Here is a 19,934-nt window from a genome sequence, read left to right as displayed (position 1 = left end):
ATTTTAAACCAATTACTAGGTTAAAAACAATGACCACAGTAATTATCAGTAAATCTCAGCATCGACAGTACCTCAACAGTAATTATCAGCAATTCTCAGCAACGACAGTACCTCAACAGTATTTATCAGTATTTATCAGACTCCACAGTAAAAGACGACAGTAATTATCAGTATTTATCAGCAACAACTAAAATTATCAGCAACAACAGTAATAATAACAGTAAATATCAGTATTTATCAGCAACAACAGCACAATATCAGTAATTATCAAACTTTATCAGTAAAATTTGGGATTCTCAGCACTTTTTTGGTCCAGTAGTGTTAGCCAAAAGAACAGACAACGAATCTGAAAAAAAGTCACTGAATATTAAAGTATAGGTAATTAACACAATAATCATGAATAATGATAACTCTTTATGGATTAGTTTAGAAATGAAAATAGAAATAACAGAATAGCATCTAATGATCTTGCAGATTGTACTTTTTTCATGTTTAAAGAATGGCCCTATTCGGTATAATAAAAATTTTTATTATACCGAATATGGCCATTCTTTAAACGTGAGAAAAAGTACAATCTTATTGCATATAACGACATATAGATGTGTTTGACGGGGAAATTTGATATTTTCGAGGTATATTATACACTCTTACATTTTTTTTTCATTAAAGGGGGGGGTATTATCCATACTTCAGGTCCCTGTGGTCTTTACGCAAAACGTGTCACAGTCCTATACGTATGTACATGTAGTACCAGTATTTTACCTAGTCTTATGTAAATGATGAGTACAAAAATAAGTGCGCTGTCTGTCATCAATTAAAGTCCCTTTTATGTTGTTCTTTACGCTGATTTTGATATCTAATTTATCTTGGTTAAATTATGTTCATTTCTTCATTCCAATTCAAATTACTGAAGTCAAGGCCGGCCAAACTTAACATTTAAATTACATGTATTTACATTTTAAAACTACAATGAACATAGTTTACAAAAAAATTATAAGTAGCACAAGTAAGGCTGCATAATTTTAATTTCATTTTACAATTACCTGTTCGGTACATGATTTGTTTGCAAATTAAAAACTTTGTTTACATGCAACAGCGCTTCTTACGTCAATATTCTCAGCTATCATTGACATGAAAAATAACTTGTGAACTTTACTCTGCATTCATTTCGTCAAATTTGAAAAGATATCATATCTTCAATTCTTTAACAACCATGTTTGTCACACGCCGTCTTAGACGGTCACCTGTTACAGAAAAATGAGCAAATACAAACTTTACTTGAAGTTTTCAATGTTTTATTCTACTCTTCTGTAACTGAGGGGAAGAAAAAGTCACTTCCTTTTCTGTACGTTCGGGACTGCCGACTTATCTGGTCCTTTCTATCCCGCTTGAGGAGTTCCACATAGACACAGGCCAGAATCACCTGTAACACCTGTAATGACAATGTAAAAGAATATTTTTTGACTAACAAAAATGCTAAATTAAGAAGCCATATAAGTTTACGGATAGGTAGGTAACAATTCTGAATAATTTTCTCCTTTTTACCCAACTAATGAGGTTAACAGAATGCGGAGATGGCATGTATGTCATTTCTTTAACAAAATATTAAAAAGGTGCGTTTGTGAAACACTGTTTCTCCCGTATGACAATCTTTGGAGAAGGTTAAAGACTCTCAAATGCAACTTAAACTCCTAGATCAATGTCAACAGATCAAAAGAAAGGATCATTGAATATACAACTGTGAAATAAGAAAGTTATGGAACCTACCGTTTAAAAAAAAAGGTAAAAAGTGTTGAAAGTAGGTCAAACTCAAAGGTCAAAGAATCAAAATTGTTGATATCTATATGAGGTCTCGTATAAAATTAACATAATGAAAAATGAATATTGTTGGATTTGTCATAATAAGTAAACAGGAAAATCCGTTATCGAGCTATAAAACTAGCTTTTTGGACTGTCTAAAGAAATAACCACTACCCGAATGATACATAATATCTCTCTCTGAAAAAAAATTATCGGACTTTACAAATATTTGACAATGTTAATATTTCAGTAAATTTTATGAAAAAGTGACAAATACCTGTACAGTGCAAATGCCAACAATGGACAGTATTATTTCCCCAGAGTACCGGGATAAAAAATTCCAGATTTTTTCCAAACATCCCTATATAAAACCAAAAAAAGTAAAATTGCTGATTTATTCGTAATATATATGAAACATGTGATAGAGGTCAGATGAGTTCAAAAGAAAAGCATCACTCATCACTTGATATTTTATGGAAATTTATTCATAATTAAATTATTTTTAAAAAGTTTAATTCATTCTACTGAAAGTAGGTTTTCTCTGAAAATATGTGTTTTCAACTTTTCACAAGGAGTGATTTCTGTGAAAAGGTAATCTGCATTTAAACTAGAAGAGTATGAAGTAACAAGTATCTTTGATTTCACCTCAAAATAATGAGTGATTTCACCTCAAAATAATGAGTGTCTTCTCGTTGAATGGGATACTTTGCGCATGCGCCTGACTCAAAGCTTGATTTGATTTGAACATATTTTATTATGTAAAATACATAATTGGATTGGGCAGCAGGCATAGCCTATATGAGCCCTCTCCAAAGGTACAAGGTTAATTAATACACATATAGTAACAGGTTTATATATGACCAATAAGTTGTATACAGACACAAATTTAAATAGAACATAGGGGAAAGAAAGATACATGAGTAAAGATAGAAAAGGAAAAAAAAACAACATATGAATACCGGTTTATAAATGTGGAAATGAATTGAATCGAAAAAATGAGAACTACAGCAATTTATAAACATGCAATGAATGTGTATTTAACTTAAGACATTAACTGGAATAAGTATTACATAGTTACACTTCATTTATGAAACCTTTTGGTTTGTGATATATAATTGTGAACACAATCAAATAATTTCATATTTTTTGCATATGAAATACTACTATCACCAAATAATAAAAGATTAAGGGAAATAGGAATAGGATTTTGCAGGTCTATACTAGATATACAGTGAAAAAGAGTGTTTCTTTGCTCAACATAACACGGGCATTCAAAGAAAAAATGATATGCATTTTCTATATGAAAATCACAATTTTCACATTTTGAGCTATCACTTATATAATCTTTCTGTAAATCAACATTTAAACTACTAGCATTATTTCTTAGCTGACAATGAATAATATTTTGACTACGATTTCCATGATTAAAAAGTTTATTGGGTGTTCTATAATGAGTCTTTTTAATAGCATTAATGAAAGAAGATAGTGTTGGTAAACTCCTAATATGGTACGGTAAACTATTCCATAATTTAATTGTAGATGGGAAATAACTATTCATATATGATGTGGTCCTCGTCTGAGGAATAAGAAAAGTAAGACCGTCATTGTTTCTTAATGGATATCGGGATTGTAATGACGTCATGTGGTTTGGGGTGGAATACAAGGTCTTAGAAGATCTTGAAGGTACTGTGGTGCTAACCCATACACAATTTTGTAAAATAATATTAATTTATGTACTTTCCTTCTGTCAGATAATGTATTCCAACCCAATTCATCATATAAAAGTGATCTTGATGAGTTCACTCTCATTCCTGTAATAATTCTTGCAGCAGTAATTTGAACTTCTTCCAATAAAGATGACTCCTTTTCATTACAATTATCCCAAACAACATCACCATATTCTAAAACTGGTCTAATAAATGACATATATATTTTTATTAGCGCGTCTCGACAAAGGGAATGTTTTAACATTCGTAGAATATTTAACCGTTTACATGCTTTTTCATAAGTAATTTGTATGTGAGATTTCCAATTTGCATCACACTGAAAATTTAGTCCCAAATGTGTGTGATTTTCCGATGGCTCAATTAAGGGGCCATTTAAACCAAATTTAACATTGGGATGAGAAAAATGCTTTCTGGAAAAATTTACATTCACTGTTTTCTTGGGGTTAAAATCAACTTTCCATTGTTTTGACCACTGATCCAACTTTTCTAAATCATTTGTTAATGAGTTTGCAGCACTAACAATGTCATTATCAACAATAATGTAGAGTGAAGTATCATCAGCAAATAAGCGGACATTATTTGTTAAATTTGAAGAAATATCATTAATATATAATAAGAATAAAAAAGGACCTAGAACAGATCCTTGGGGGACACCTGCACTAATTGGTCTAAGAGTTGATGTATAACCATCAAGGACCACTCTTTGTCTTCTGTCTACTAAGTAGTTTTTGACCCAATTTAGGATTTGATCTGATATTCCAATTTCCTTTAATTTAAATACAATTCCTTTATGCCAGACCCTATCAAATGCTTTAGAAATATCACAAAACACAAACCGTACATCTCGGCCCTTATCAAGATTGGATATAATTGTATTATAGATTTCCACCAACTGATTACTGGTTGAGTCGCCAGTTTGAAAAGCAGACTGGAACTTATATAGTATATCGTTCTCAAGTATATAGTTGTGCAGATGCTTGACAATAATTTTTTCTAATAATTTGCAAACAACAGATGTTACTGATATTGGTCTATAGTTATTGACATCATCTGCATTTCCTTTATTTTTATAAACAGGAGTAACCTGGGCAATTTTCCAAATATTAGGAAGAGTTCCATTGTTTAGTGATATATTAAATAATTTTGTCAGTGGTTTGTAGATTGATTGTGCAGTAGATTTTAAAATTCGAGGTGAAACACCATCAGGACCTGATGGCTTACATGTATTGATGATTTGTAACTGGTCTAAGACTTCATTTTCTGTAATTCTAATTGTTTCCATATGATGTAAGGGGGGACCTGGTCCCTGGGGTGGTAAATCAGGCTCATCGTTAATGCAAGAGATATTTGTAAAGAATTTGTTTATAGCATTGGCCTTGTCTATGGGATGAAACATTGTTTGGCCATCGACCTTAAGAGGAGGTGTTGGCTTATGTTTATTGTTTAGTTTGGATAATGATTTCACTATTCTCCACCATTTACCAGGTGGTATTGTTTTATTTATCTGCTCTGTAAGTTTTTTGTTATAATTTTGCCGAGAAATTCTAATTTCATCAATGACCTGATTTCGAAGGTATCTATACTTTTCCCAGTGAAGTGGATTTTTTGATTTGACAGCTTTACGATGGATTCGATTTCGTTTTCTCATCAATTTTCTAATTGTACTATTCATAAATACTTTGTCCTTTGGTCGAATTGTAATTACTTTTTTAGGGATGTGTTTATCTATGCCTTTGGTTAATACTTCTGTAAAATTAGAGTACATTTCATCTACATCAGTAGTATTGAAAACTTCTGAATCCCAATTTATATTTTCTAAATCATTATTGAGGTTATTGTAATCAGCATTACTATGATCAAAAATTTCTCTCTTATATGCATATTGTTTGTGTATATTGAATTTCAGGTCCAGTCCAACAAGGGAATGTGAACTACAAAATGGGGCTGAAACAAATGTACTATCAACCAAAGTTGGATTGCTAGTAATTATAAGATCTATACAAGTACCCTCAGTTTTTGTAAAATTGGTTGGACAATCGATTAAATTTGTTAAATTTAATTTTTGTAGCATTAGTTTGAAACTGCTACTTTGATTTGATGAAACATTAACATTAAAATCTCCTAGTAGGAATATCGGGAGATTACATTCAAGTGCCTTTTCCAAATTTGAGTTAAATAAGTCCCAATAGCTAGCTAGTGAAGATGGGGGCCTATAAAGTACAGCTAATAAAATTTTTTTGTTGCCATTATGTATTTCTGACCAAAGAATTTCTAATCCATCAATTAACAAATCCATTCGAAAATGGTAAGCTAATTGGTCCGAAATGTACATAGCAACACCGCCACCATGTCTATTTCTATCTTTTCGAATAGGTGGGTGAAATCCTTCTATTGAAATATTTTCATTACTTATGCTATTATCTAAATGCGTTTCACTAAGGGTAATAATATCATATGTTGATAATTCTGAAGTTATGATATCTAATTTTGGTAGTAGACTACAAACATTGTTATGGACAATACTTAAAGGTTTGCTACTATGGCTACTTTTAAGAAAACTGGGGCCAGGATTGGTCTCTATGCACCCTAATATTAATAGTATATATATAATAATACGACGAAAATGTAGATTTAAACATACACAATAGTCTAACTGATAGTTTATCCATGACATCCTAAAAATAGTTATAATCACCTTAATCATTTGTATCAAAAATCAATATATTTGATTTGGATGGCATGGATTCACACATCGGATATGCTGTGTATAAAAGTAAAAATGAAACCGGTATGGTTGGAATAAGACAAAACGCATAAGAAATAAATACGAACTGAACAAAAAACATATATACAAAAAACACAAATTTGACTTGTAAACACAAGAGTATCAGTAAACTGAGTATGAGAACGTAAGAACACATTTACAAAAAGGTACAGTATGGGATTTGGTGTATTAAGCCATACAAAAATATAGTGTTTAGGTAAACATCTATTTATAGAAAAGTATTTACCCTAGTATGGGAAAAACCCTTACTAAAAATAATACATTTAAGATATTGCAGAATAGACTTCTGAAACTTATGAAAGATGGAGTCCAGTTATATCCAAGTGAGAAGAGAGGTATGTGTGACACAAAGTTGTCTTGTATTTATTTGAACACTGCCGCAACTGGAGTAGAGGTTTGAGGGCCGCGCATAATGTTGCCCTCTAATTTTTCGATGTCCGAATATCGCGTGATCGTCCATCTTTTCTTGCCATGGGTTTTCGCAATGATTTTTCCATCGTACGTCCACACTGATTCGACAAGTTGGTCTTTGAGCAGTTTTTTTGTGCTTATTAAGAGGCCCATTCGTCGTTTTGTCAGGGCTTCATTTATGAAAATTTTGTGTTCATTCATTTCATTTTTGTTGTATTCTTTGAGATTACTCTTATTTGCGTAGACAAGTGCCTTGTCTCGATATGAAGTAAATTTCACTATGATATCTCTGGGGCGGTTCTCTTGCTGCTTGCCTACACGATGGGTTCGATCAATCTTATCAATGGGAATCGATAGGTTTTCTGGGGCAAGGATAAGCTTATTGATAACATTAAGTGCGAGCTCATCCGTATTTTCCTCATCATTTTCTTTGACACCCGTTATCTTTACACAGTTTCGACGAGAATATTGTTCTAAGTCGTCTACCTGCCACTCTAGTCTATCGACCTGTGTCTGTAGAGAGGAAACCTTTTCCAGTAGTGCATCAGAAATATGTGTTTTGAATACATCGTTATTTAAGATGACAGAGACAGCCCTTTTTGTAAAGTTTTCATCTTTAGAAAGAGTGTGGAGCAGTGAGTCTAACTTATGTAGATCTTGATCTAAGTTGGGCCCTGTAGAGTTAGCCATGGAGGTATCACTCTCACTGAGGTCGCACCTGAAACGTTTATTTCCACCTCCAAGTCCTCTGTTTGGGGTATTAATGTTACCAGCTTGATTCTTAGAATACTGTTTTTTATTAGTTTTAGGCATGTCTTATAAGGAATAACTGCAGTGAATACACAGCGAATACACAGCACACATACAGTGAATCAGTGACTCAAAGCTTGTCGTCCTTGATGCACTGTTGCAACAAACTAAAGGCGTTTGTAAGTTGCTTACAAATCTCGACTGAATCGCGAAAACTCGAAATCTCTACCACTGTCCACGCCACAACAAGAAAACTGAAAGTAAGCAAGCAAGATGTATGATTCATCTACACAGCTGGTAAAGGAAGTTTATTATTATTATTTTTTTTGCTTCGTTTTGTTGATTTTATTTATATAGATTACACTTAATAATTCTTTGAGTGAAAAGGCAGGGTATACATATTGATGTTATCTTTTTATAATACCACAAATGAAAATTAAGCCACTATATTAGATAACTTCAATCTAGAGTACTTTCCTTCGAGAAAAATCTCTTTATTAACCTTAAATAAATTGAAATTGAATTAAAGTCTATTGAACCTGAGATAAACCTTACCTTGATCATGGCCATATTCCAGGTGACAGAGACAGAATCCCTGGCTAGGTCCCCCCGGTATCGGGATTGTAATGACGTCATAAGAGGGTCTCTTATCCACCCCTTAACCTGGAAACAAACAAACATTCAAAAAAACAAGGTCGATAGTTATCATAAAAAACAGAGATGCATTTCTTAAAATATGTTATATATTTACACATGAATAAAAAGAAGTTTTCTTGTCACAAGTCGCAGTGTTGGTACTCCTTCTTGATGCTTCATAATCCTCCAATTAAATTTAAGATTTAGAAATCAGTCTAATTAACTTAGTTCAATAGGGTACTTACTAAATCCGCTCGTAGCGAGGAAGTGATGATGAGAGCGGTTTTGGCCACAACAAGGATTCCTGTAATCACGATATACTACAAGAAATTTAGGGGAAATATGAATATTCAATCTGTTTCTATCAATATGCAATCCCCAAAATTTGAAAAATATCATTTTTAAAATGGCTTACGTACAGTTGCTATAAGCCATAATTTGTTGCTGAAGAGACCGGAAATACCGAATAGAACCGGAAGGAGTAAAACAAAAGTAGTAATGAGAAGCACCAATGATAAACCCTGCAGAACCTCGGTTGTGTCATACGATCTGATTATATTTCTGTAATTTTCCGTATCTGAAAAAAATCACGTTTTTTTCATATGCAAGAAGTATGTTTATGACCAATTTGTTTCAAAATATTTTCAACATTTGCAAAGTTTGATACATCTTAAGATCAATATGTAGTTTTTTTCTAGACTACATGTACTATGTATAAATGTTACGGTTTATAAATACACATATACATCTACAACGATTAAAAAATGAATAGAAATCTTAGTTTATTATGATTACACTGCTTTTTATGGTTGATAATAGTATATATTATACTTTCATGTAAATTACTTGAACCTGATTCGTCGAGAAACATTTGATAAAAAACACTACTACCCGCTGAACAATGAAGCCACGCCCTCCTGCGTAGCAACAGTCAACATTGCTTGACGACGGGTGGTATTGCAAAAAATAGCGACTGCGTTGAATTTATGCGCGCACGGTTCACTGTAATATGTATTTGTATAAAACAGTCAGTATAATATAATAAATATTGCAAGTTGATGTAACATTTTTTCAAACCTCGGCTGCGCCTCGGTTGACAATATTTTCAATGTTACACTCAACTACATGCAATATTTATATATTCCCCCATATTTTGAATTGATGCATTTTAAGGCATATAGCTCATATATCAAAAGTGTATAGTTAAATAAAAAAAAATCTTATACTGCTTGATCTTATATTGCTTGATATTGACTACATGTACACCTGTCCAGTTGAGGGTTGACTCACCACTGACTAGCTGTATCTCCGTAAGGCCAGCTCTGACAGGTGCGAGGTAGTGAAGTATGAGTCGCTTGATGTACACCTTGTCAAATCTGACAAACAGACACGCCACACAGCAACCCACTCCGATCAGCTAAATATCAATTATTATATATCATCAATAATACCTCCGTATAATAAAAACTTTTATTTCTCGAGAAAAAAAAAGTTGTTCCATTTGAAAGTTTTATGTCATTAAATAAATGTTGACATTAAGTTCTTCACTTTACCTTGAAATTAAAATCCTCTTATATGAAGTCTTCCAATGAAACTGTTGACATTAATCACAAAATTCCTTTTTTTCAATTCTGGGCAATGTTCTTAAGATTTTTTTGTCAATGTTTCCATCACAAAATTACTCAGAAGATAAAATAGGAAATAAATATTTTTATAGCCTTGATTAAAATTTGTCAATTGCACAAATATGTGAAAAATATCATTACCATTATGAGAATTAATTTATTTACTTACCGTTTGTAATGAGATAAGAATTATTAAAGCACATTTGATCGACTTGGTTGCTGAAGATACATAAGTTAATTCCTTAGTAAACCAATCTCCTTTGATTTAAATGGCTTTTTAACCGCTGTGTCCATTTTATGTTACATCCTTACATCCAACTCATAGGTACAGATAGGCTATCAAATACATACATTTGATTAATTACTAGTACTGTATAAAGCGATGACTTAGTCACTTTAAATTAGCCATCGTAGGGAGCAGAGTTGTTACTTGTAGATGATTGGGAATTTCGTTCAGTGTGCTGAATTTTGTAATTTTTCCTTTAGCACCATTCGTCCAAATCTGTCCTTCTTGTGGCACATTGCAAGAAAGCCAAAGAACCAAATTTACAAAGAAAGTAATTTCCCAAACATAAAAATAACAAAGAAATATGTACCCCTTGTGTCATTCTAATATTTTTCAATATTTTAATAGCATACATTCAAATTAGCAGCCAGGCCATTCCTACAAACTGACTTTTAACTGTAATTTTTATTTTGGCTTATCCATTCATCACTCAAACTGATTCGTAGCAAATGAACATATCGATTGAAACAACATTTATTTAATTCTTTAATACGAAACAAACAAAAAATCGTTATTCCAAATAACATATAGATCTTATAAAGTTTCATGCTGTCCAAATATAAATAAATAAAAAAGATCAGTAAGGAATTACAAAAATATTTCTTTTTCTTTCTGAAATTCACTGTAGAGAATTCATCCAGTGTTGGTCATTTGGAATCATATTTCTCCATGTATAAATTTAAGTAACATATATACATTTATTTTAAATGCTGCGCATGTACAAAGCAAGAATTATTTCTTTCTCTTTCTGCCTTTCTCTGAGTCCACTTTATTCTTTTTGTCCATACCCTTGGCGATGTATATCGCAAAGAAAGCAAGCACAAGCTATAAGAAAAACCAAAATTACTCTGAATCAATTTTGCTATGCAAGTACATTTGGATTGAAATGGTTGCTATTTCCTTTAAAAAATTGCAATTATTTCCTTTTTTAAAACAAGAATAACACATTTTTTTTCTACATTGAGAATTCAATAAATTTCTTGGAATTTATTTAAACAATAAAATTTTTATATTGACTAAATTCTTGCTAACATTACATACAACAAGATGTGTTTGTGAAACACTGATGCCCCAGTATGGCAACAGTGAAGATTAAAGTTTTCTTAAATGCAAATTTAATATATTGGTACCCAAAGTAGGGTCTCCTAACTGGAAATACAATTGTAGAACATGAAAGCCCTATCACCATCTGTTCCCAAGTTATGTCAAGCTAAAGTTTTTTCATAAGTACAGAAATCTTCAAGATCAAGGTTAGAAGGTCAAGGTTATTGGTATCCAATGAAAGATCTTTTCACAAAGATCACATTGAAGTATGGAAGCCCTAGCCCTAACCATTCAAAAGTTATGGCCAAGGTAAAAAAGATTATAATAGAAGGTTATTGGTATTGAATGAAAGGTCTTGTCACAAGAATTACATATGTGAAGTATTAAAGTCCTAGCCCTTACTTTTCAAAAGTTATTGCCAAGGTCAATGTTTTTTCATAAGTCCAACAATCTCCAAGGTCAAGGTCAAAAGGTCGAGATTATTGATATTCAATAAATGCTTTTGCTATAAAGAATACATATGTGAAGCATGGAAGCTCTAGCCCTTACCGTTCAAAAGTTATGGCCCAGGTTAAGATTTTTTAAAAGTAGGTCAAACTCTAAGGTTAAGGTCAAAGGGTCAAAGGTCTTGATATCAAATAAAAGGTCTTGTCACAAGGATTAAATATGTAAAGTATGAAAGCACTGGCTATTATCCTTTAAAAGATATGGTCAAGGTTTATTTTTTAAAAGGAGGTCAAACTCCAAGGTCAAAGTCAAAGGGTCAAAGCTCTTGGTATCCAATAAGTGTCTTCTTACAAGGATTACATACGTGAAGTATGAAAGTTCTAGCTCTTAATGTTTAAAAGTTATTGCCAAGGTTAAGGTTTTTTTTCATTAGTACGTAAATCTCCAGGGTCAAGGTCAAAAGGTCAAGGTTTGTGGTATCCAGTAAAAGGTCTTGCCACAAATATACATATATGAAATATTAATGTCCTGGTATCTACCCGGTACTGTTCAAAACTTCTGGCCAAAGTAAAAATTTGAATTTTTTGTGTAAAAGTGGGTCAAATTCTAAGGTCAAGTTCAAAAGGTCAAATTTGGTGGTACCCAAAGAAAGGTCTTGTCACAGGAAATAAACATGTGAAATATGAAATTCACAGCTCCACTAAATCAAAAGTTATGGACAAGGTTAAAGTTTTTGCGGACAAACAGACAAACAGAGAGACAGAGTGACAGACAGAGAGACAGACAGACTGACACAACAAAAACTATATACCCCCGAAACTTCATTTACGGGGGCATAAAAACAACAGATTGTGTCCGTCCTTCTAACTGTATGTTAATCTGTTTATCCGCAATAAACTCTTATCTTGTCCATAACTTTGATTGGTAGGAGAAATAGCTCTAACATTTCAAATGTTTTTCTTTTAACAAGATTTTTATTTGGATGTGCATATATTTTACCTTTTGGTATTGGCGTTTGACCTTTCTGGGAAAGCAACGATTTTGCCCATTAATTTACATTGACCTAGAAATTAGATCCTCATTGGAAAAGTAAACTGTGGTCATGTCTGTTGAACAGTATGTATTTAGGCTTTATAGTTCCTAGTTATTTTTAATATAAGTCCTTTCTTTACATTTTCGATCTCTTGACCTTGGAGCTTAGCTTACTTCGAGAAACGTATGGGGGCATCAGCAATTAAAATAACATCTTGTTTTGATTCTTCTATATCTTTTGGTTACCCTGTTTATCTACTTTGATTTTTTTTCTCTACATAGTAGAGTTTTTTTGGTTTTCTTTTAACACATGTTTGTAATTTTCATTGTCTGAATACGAAAAGAAGCAACATAACAAACCTCCAGGCCTATTAGTCCGCCGACACACCCCACTACAATGTTGACATACTTCTCTAGATACCTCCACACTTCATCATAACAACTCTGGAAAGTCAAAAGGGTGAGTGCGATTCAAATTTAATTTCAAAACCTCTAACATCAAATACACACGTTAATCATTTTCTGTTACATATATGATAGATGTTTTAATTTAATTTACATACTCATTAATTTACTAACAAAGTAACACCATGAAGGATATGGAAATAACGAACAGTATTCATATCAAAGTCCATAAAACGATATAAAATAGGAGCAGAGCAAACAAGGACCTACAATGCATCAGAGGTAGGATCAGGTGCCACTGAGGAGTGAGCATCCCATGCCAAACGGTCACACCCGCCATGTGCTCCTTGTCATGATCGGGAAATAGCGGAAAAGTGTATAAATAATGGACTAACAAAAAGTATGAAAAATTCAGCTTTTGACTCAATGATAAACTGTACTATCTGACAAGGTAATTGTTTCGACCATAGAATTTAGAAATTGTTCATACGTAGAGCATGTTTTTGTGTATCGAATCAACTGAGATATATTAACTCGGTATGCAGGTGAAGAAGCTATAATGCTACATAAGTAAGGGAAGTTAAATTCATCACGTTTATCATATAGCTTGGTTGTTGGAATACCATTAAGTCTTTTTCAAGTAAAATATCCAAGTATGAAATAGATGTGTCAGACTCTTATGTATCTTTTATCTCAAGCTCACCAGGATATATCGTATCGACATAGGAAATGAAATTGCCATTTTAATTGACAAAACGTCGTCTATATATCTAAATGTCGAGTTGAAGGCCATAGCAAGTGTTTTCTTCTTTTCACCCATAAGATTTCGCATAAATTGTGCTTTATATAAATGCAAAAATAGGTCTGCTAATAAAGGAGCGCAATTGGTACCCATGAGAATTCCAAAAAATTGTTGGAATTTATTCATTTATTTAATTATTATTTATTTGATTATTTATTTAATTAAACAGCGGAACACAAAAATCAAGATTTGAAAATATATAATTAAATTCTAGCAAAAACTTAACAAACACAAAAGTCAAATACTGTTTGCTCCTTCTATGCTTACCTTCTCGAAATTTGATTTTTGCCGCGTTAACGGTTGCGTGGCACACCTCCACCAATTATTGGTCGACTTTGACCTTTCAGCGTCTGTGCAGCACATTAGGGGCGTTTCCAGTTGTGAACCATTATGAACAATATCAGCTGTAGGTGTCCTATTCCATACTCCGCCAGTAAAATCATCATAGCTGTCAACTCCACAACAGGAAAACTGAAAAATTGTACGTTTGTTTAATATTTATAAGCTCCGAGATCATAAGGATTTTGATAATTAAATATTATGAGTAACTGACATGGGGAACAATTTATTTACTTTTCCGAAAAACTCATTTTGCACTTGTATTGTTCCCAATTTTTATTTCGCAATTATAAATTCATAAATTGCGTACTTTATGCCATAAACATTACCCTTAACATGATGACACTCCAGAGAAATATACATACCTTTAACATGATGGCATTCCAGAGAACACTGATGGCGTCCATTGCGTGGTCACCCATATAATAAGACTTCAATGAAGTCCGTAACTGTGGCTTCAGCTTGTCATTGATCTTTTTAATGGCAGACATATAGAGTTAGAAAATAGTTTCTATCTCTACTTATATATATTTTTCAAAAATACGAGTAATGTGCAATAGATTATACTTTACTTATGCTATTAGTCAAAAAGGAATATTATCCATGTAAGTGTAATCAAATTCTACTCTATTAATTAATTACGTAATAATATGTAAAATGAATCCGTTACTTCATGAATGAAGTTTTAACCTTAATTTTGGAACATAACGTTATTATTACCAAGTCTCTTTTCTGAGTAACCAGTACTGCACAAACAGTCTGACCAATCAAAATAATGACGAGCAGTAAGCCATACTACAAAATAAACAAGTGAACGTCACCACAAATGCAGCAAGATATTTTGTCGTTGGTCAGCAATAAACGTATCACAAATGAAACTGAAACAGAAAAAATTCTGGGTTTGATAAATATATGAATCATGACATGGAGGCAGGCCAGATGTGAGGGTCGACGGGAGATGCTCACTCCTCCCTGGCCTCTGATCCACCATTGATGTTGATAGAGGTCCTTGTTTGCTCTGCTCCAGTTTACTGTAAAATCACATATTTTCGTGGGGTCAAATTTTCGTGGTTGAAGGAAAAAACGTTGGTTCGTGGGGATTTGATTTCGTGGATGAAGAACCTTTCAGTAGTTGTGCATATGAACATTTACATTTCGTGGTGGACATGAATTCATGGGTCTCTTAATACCACGAAAACAACGAAAATTAAACCCCCACGAAAATTAGTGATTTCACAGTATATTGTTTCAGTAGGTTGATTGTTCGTTATCTTCGTATTGTATTGCTCACCAGTGTATATGTTTGATTATCGTATATCATTGTATTTTTCTACTACCATAAATTCAGAAAGAGCTCTCGATTTGTTGCTGATTAGCATTATTATATTCGAAGCTAAATTTTATGCACATTGATAAACTTGTAATTTAATGAATACGAATTTTTATCTATTTTAAAAATACAAAACAAGTCACGAAACTAGGTTGAACATTGATCGCTTAGCAATACTAAAATCATCATTCTAATGAAATACGAGGGCTGTTCAATAAATAATGTCCTCAGTGCTCAGAAAGAAGCAAAACACGCTTTTCAATGATTTAGTCTTCATAATTTGACTTAATATTCTCTTTCAACTAAAACCCATGTTGATAAAATTTTTTATACAACTTCTGATTGTTTTTAGAACTCATTTCTGGGTATGACCCTTAGTATACTGGAAAAGGGCAGATCTTATTATTTCCTGGACTAGTTTCTCCGTTTTGAAAGGTGTTTTTTTCAAGTTTGGAAAATGAAACAAGTAAAAAGGCGAAAGCTCTGACGAATATTGTAAGTGTGAAAAAAATTCACTTTCTGTTCACCCAAAAACTCCTTTACTCTTCATGGCGTGCGGGTTTGGACGCTGTCATGAAGAAAATTAATGTAGTGGATTCCTGATTCTGGTTCCTTCCTCTCATTAACCTTTCGATTTTTTTTGCAAAAAAAAATATTTCTAGTCCCTTCTCGAAATTAAACTGCCTCTCCGAATACTATTTTTAGCAACAAGACCACTAATATTTAAGAAAATTGCATATAAAACTGTCTTTGTGCTCTTGCAATTCTTTGCTCTTATCAGACCTTTGCTGTTTTTGTCAAGTACGTCTTATTGTAAATTTTGTTTCGGGGTTTTATGCAATAGATTCAAGTAAAACTCTGTTTGAATTTCAAACAAACAAACATGGATAACTACAATTTTTCATTTTTTGAAATAATTGTTTAGATATTCTTACATGCTGTCGTTTTCACTTATTTTTCAAAACATAAGGTGACCTTTGAATACCAAGCTTTTTTACTGTCAAACGTGTCTTTAATACAGTGTGAACTATTCCCGAAATGATGTCTATCAAATTTGCCATGTGTCTCAAAGTGAATCATACATCACCAGTGATTATTTGTTGAAAATTAGCAAACAGTACATGAGTTGTTATAATTTTTGTTGGCAAGGACGGTACCCATTTTTGATGCCCATTATACAATGGTTTAGCATTTAAATCCACCTGCTCATTTGTCTATAAAATAGACACTGGTTTCCGTAAATGTTACATATTTCAGTGAATATTTCTTTGGGATTCTTAACGAGTTTTACAGCAGCTTGAATGAAGCATATAATTTCACTCTAGTTTACTGATTCTTTACCATTCATTTTACATGCAGTGTCTCGAATAGTCCTTGTTTTCCAGCTTCTCACAATGAAACTATGAGATGAAATGTGGTCATATAAATTGTTATAAATTCATTAAAGATTCAATAATGCGAAAAGGCCAAGCTAAATGTCATATGATATCTGTATAGTATGTCATACTAGTAGTATGTATTATATATGAAAAAAATAATCCTCTTTGGTTATCGATAACTTTAAGATAAATATTATCTAAGATATACTTACCATATAAAGGGCACACTTAGATTTGCAGCTGATACCATAGCAACCCCAAAAAACAATAAAGAGCAAAATAGCACCAAACACAATGAAAACAACAGCAGCGTCACCTAGCAACTTTTCAAGGTCAAGGTTATCCAGAAAATCCGACGATGATTTGTGGGTAGCTGCAACAATTAGAAATTAAGATTCCAGTCTGTCAGGTTATCTGTAAAATTCTTGAACATGCACGGTTATTAAAAACTCTTACTGCATTCTGATACCTTTTAAGATTGGTTCTACCTTCTTTACGAGTTCGTTCATCAACTGTGGTAACATGGATTTGAGGTCGTCAGATCCGTACTTCACAAACATTCCTCCCACAAAGCACACCAGTCCAACCAGCTAAAACAAATTCATTGATTGTAAAAATGTAAAACTGTAAAGAAAAAAATGATTACACATACCTTTAACAAATATTTTTTCTATTAAAATAAGATACCTCTACTAATACGTCTTACGCAACTTTTCCTGTTTAGGTAGATATGCAAGTAATTTGCTTCTGATTAGAGAAACTGATGTTGCAGCTGCTTATAGTTGATAAATGCTTTAGATTCACTCCTTAAAACTCATGTCAACAAGATGCATTCAGTTAAATAATGTATTAACTAGAACAGTATTGAACAAAATATTTTGTTCTAATACATCAAGGAGTTAAAAAAAATAAATTTATGAATTAAAAGGTTATACTTTAAACTCTTTCGCCCTCATCAGATGGTTTGTAATAATGATCATTATCTACCGATGAGTCTGCATGTGGCGAAAGAGCTTAGATAAGATTTGAGTTTTACATTTAAATTTGGAAAATACACAATGTATATATTTTCTTGACTTTTCTCAGATATGGTTATTGTCATTAAACATTCAAATAAAATCTCATACTATGGTATTTTTTACGGGTATTTTAATCTCGTGTGAACAAGTATAATTTTATAAAAGTGTTTGACATAATGAGCCACACAATTAAATATGTTTTCTGGTGCATTTTAAAAAATACAAACCTATTCCTAAGAATGTTTATTTCAACTACAGGCATCCCTGAGATATCCGACGGTTCCTGTTTTGTGTTCTGTTCATGGATTTTTATTCTTTTAAAACAATTATTCACTGTATGTTATCTACACTAATTATTCAAACAACGTGTTGTCCTTTTCTCTAGAGTTTCATCTCTTCACAACAATTTTACAATCGTATTGGCTTCTTTTATCTATTGAAGTTGAGTAAAATTTTAATATCAGTACATTCTTTTTTTTTTTTTTTTTTTTTTTTTTACAATTAAAATGCCTTGTTTCAGCACTCCATCCGTTTTCATACTCAGTAATAATAAATGAAAGGTGTTTTATATATACAAAAAATTAAAAACTCGGTACAAACCCCAAATAATCCATTGATAAGTAAAATGATTTGACGTCCACATGTTTTTACAATCGACATTGTTTCACTTTTAATGCATCGTTTCTTCTAGAAAGTAAAGAAAGTTTAAAATAAGAAAAATATCAACATATTTTCTTATCATGGTGCCATAGGCGAGAAAGACAACTTAAGATTATTTCTTCAGATTTTTAATCGATGGAATACAAGGACCTTGTTATTGGTTTAAGTAAAGACGAGTACGTGTAACATCAAACATAAAACCCTCCATTAAAGCCCCCCGAAGGAAAATCCTGTCAAGCTGGCCATATTTTCCGGCAATCTCCCTAAGACACGTTATCTACCTTTATCCAGTAATGCACCATTTATCAAAATCCCAGCAAGATCATTTTAATAAAACGTTTGATAGATAAATGTTTTAGCAACACACATTGCAAAAAAGTAAATAAAGGGACGGTAGCCGCAACCGTTTTTCTAGTCACATAGATATTCCTTTATTTTTTGAACATCATATATAAGAACATGAAGAAGAATTTTAACATTTCAATTTCATAATAATCAAAGGAACTTGGATAAAGTACAACTGTTTCTAATAATGTATAAACCAACATGCCCGTTTTATGCATGTAAATTTATCAGTGAAAATTACTGAATATCCCTACGTTGATAAGCTATATTCCTTTGAATTCTATATAAAGATACAACAGAGTGGGACACATCTGTTTCATGTTTGGATATTTTGCTAGAAAAGACGTCAATGGTAAAGTAACAACAACATTTTAAGATGGTCATTGTATGGTCCATGGAACTTACGAAATGATGACTTAAAACTAGAATGCTGATATACTAATTCACCAACTTATTAGTTTGTCTCGATTAAAAAAATTATCGATTTAGAGCTTGCTCTTACATAACAAATCAAATGGGAGACATAAAACCCAGAATGCATTTGATGAGGATACATGTACATAAGTATGAACAGTTGATAATAGAAGGTTTGAAATCAGCACGTTTATCATTAATATTTTAAATTTTTAGGTTATCTTTAAAGTCTTTTTGTACCAAAATATCTAAATATGAAATAGCTATGTCAGACTTTGTGCAGTCTTTTATTTGAAGTTCACCAGGATATGTTGTATTGATTGACATATTAATGTATATAAGTACATATTTTTAATTGATATTACGTCGTCGATGTGTTCAGTGTTGAAAATCACAGCAACAGTTTCGTTAAAAAAACTCTATTATTGAAACAATCACCTGTCAGCAAATTCAATCCATCAAGTCGAATGGGGACTGACATTTATCATAACATTATTAAGCCCCTTTCCACTGTATTATTTAGAAATTTGCGGTTTGTTTTGACAAGGAAAACACTACGGGTGTGACCAGTCGATGGGAATGCTTACTCCTTGATGGTACCTGAACAAACCTCTGATTTTAATTTGTATTGAATTGCAGGACTTCTGAGCTTGATCATTGTTTGCTATCTTTACATTTCACTTTGATTTATTCTCAAG

General features: G+C 32.3%; 1 protein-coding gene and 1 pseudogene across 1 annotated transcript; both read right to left on the bottom strand.

Annotated features, from left to right (window-relative positions):
* Nucleotides 1–1,253: 1,253 nt before the first annotated feature.
* On the bottom strand, nt 1,254–10,057 carry LOC134244949 (tetraspanin-18-like; annotated as a pseudogene).
* Nucleotides 10,058–10,333: 276 nt separating this feature from the next.
* Nucleotides 10,334–18,563, bottom strand: LOC134244952 (tetraspanin-18-like). The gene is made up of 8 exons (XM_062727210.1): nt 18,418–18,563; nt 17,268–17,388; nt 17,011–17,171; nt 14,810–14,884; nt 14,455–14,562; nt 14,018–14,221; nt 12,904–12,987; nt 10,334–10,845 (listed from the first exon to the last, which is right to left on the bottom strand). Exons 1-8 carry the CDS (start codon nt 18,475–18,477, stop codon nt 10,753–10,755), a joined length of 906 nt encoding a protein of 301 aa, XP_062583194.1. The 5' UTR covers nt 18,478–18,563; the 3' UTR covers nt 10,334–10,752.
* Nucleotides 18,564–19,934: the final 1,371 nt, after the last annotated feature.

Source organism: Saccostrea cucullata, unplaced genomic scaffold (genome assembly GCF_032062105.1).
Source record: "Saccostrea cucullata isolate Sc308-1 unplaced genomic scaffold, CSIRO_AGI_Scuc_v1 ctg3270, whole genome shotgun sequence".
Classification (NCBI taxonomy): Eukaryota; Metazoa; Mollusca; class Bivalvia; order Ostreida; family Ostreidae; genus Saccostrea; species Saccostrea cuccullata.
Note: the sequence above shows the minus strand (reverse complement) of the source record. Positions and strands in the feature narration are given on the sequence as shown.

Excerpts from the sequence above, each read along its gene's own strand:
- LOC134244952 (XM_062727210.1), bottom strand. The coding sequence starts at position 18,477 with ATGTCGATTGTAAAAACATGTGGACGTCAAATCATTTTACTTATCAAT. Across the intron at positions 14,222-14,454 it reads GGAATGCCATCATGTTAAAG|TTTTCCTGTTGTGGAGTTGA; the intron begins GTATGTATATTT and ends ACAATTTTTCAG. Across the intron at positions 12,988-14,017 it reads AAAAATCAAATTTCGAGAAG|AGTTGTTATGATGAAGTGTG; the intron begins GTAAGCATAGAA and ends TTGACTTTCCAG.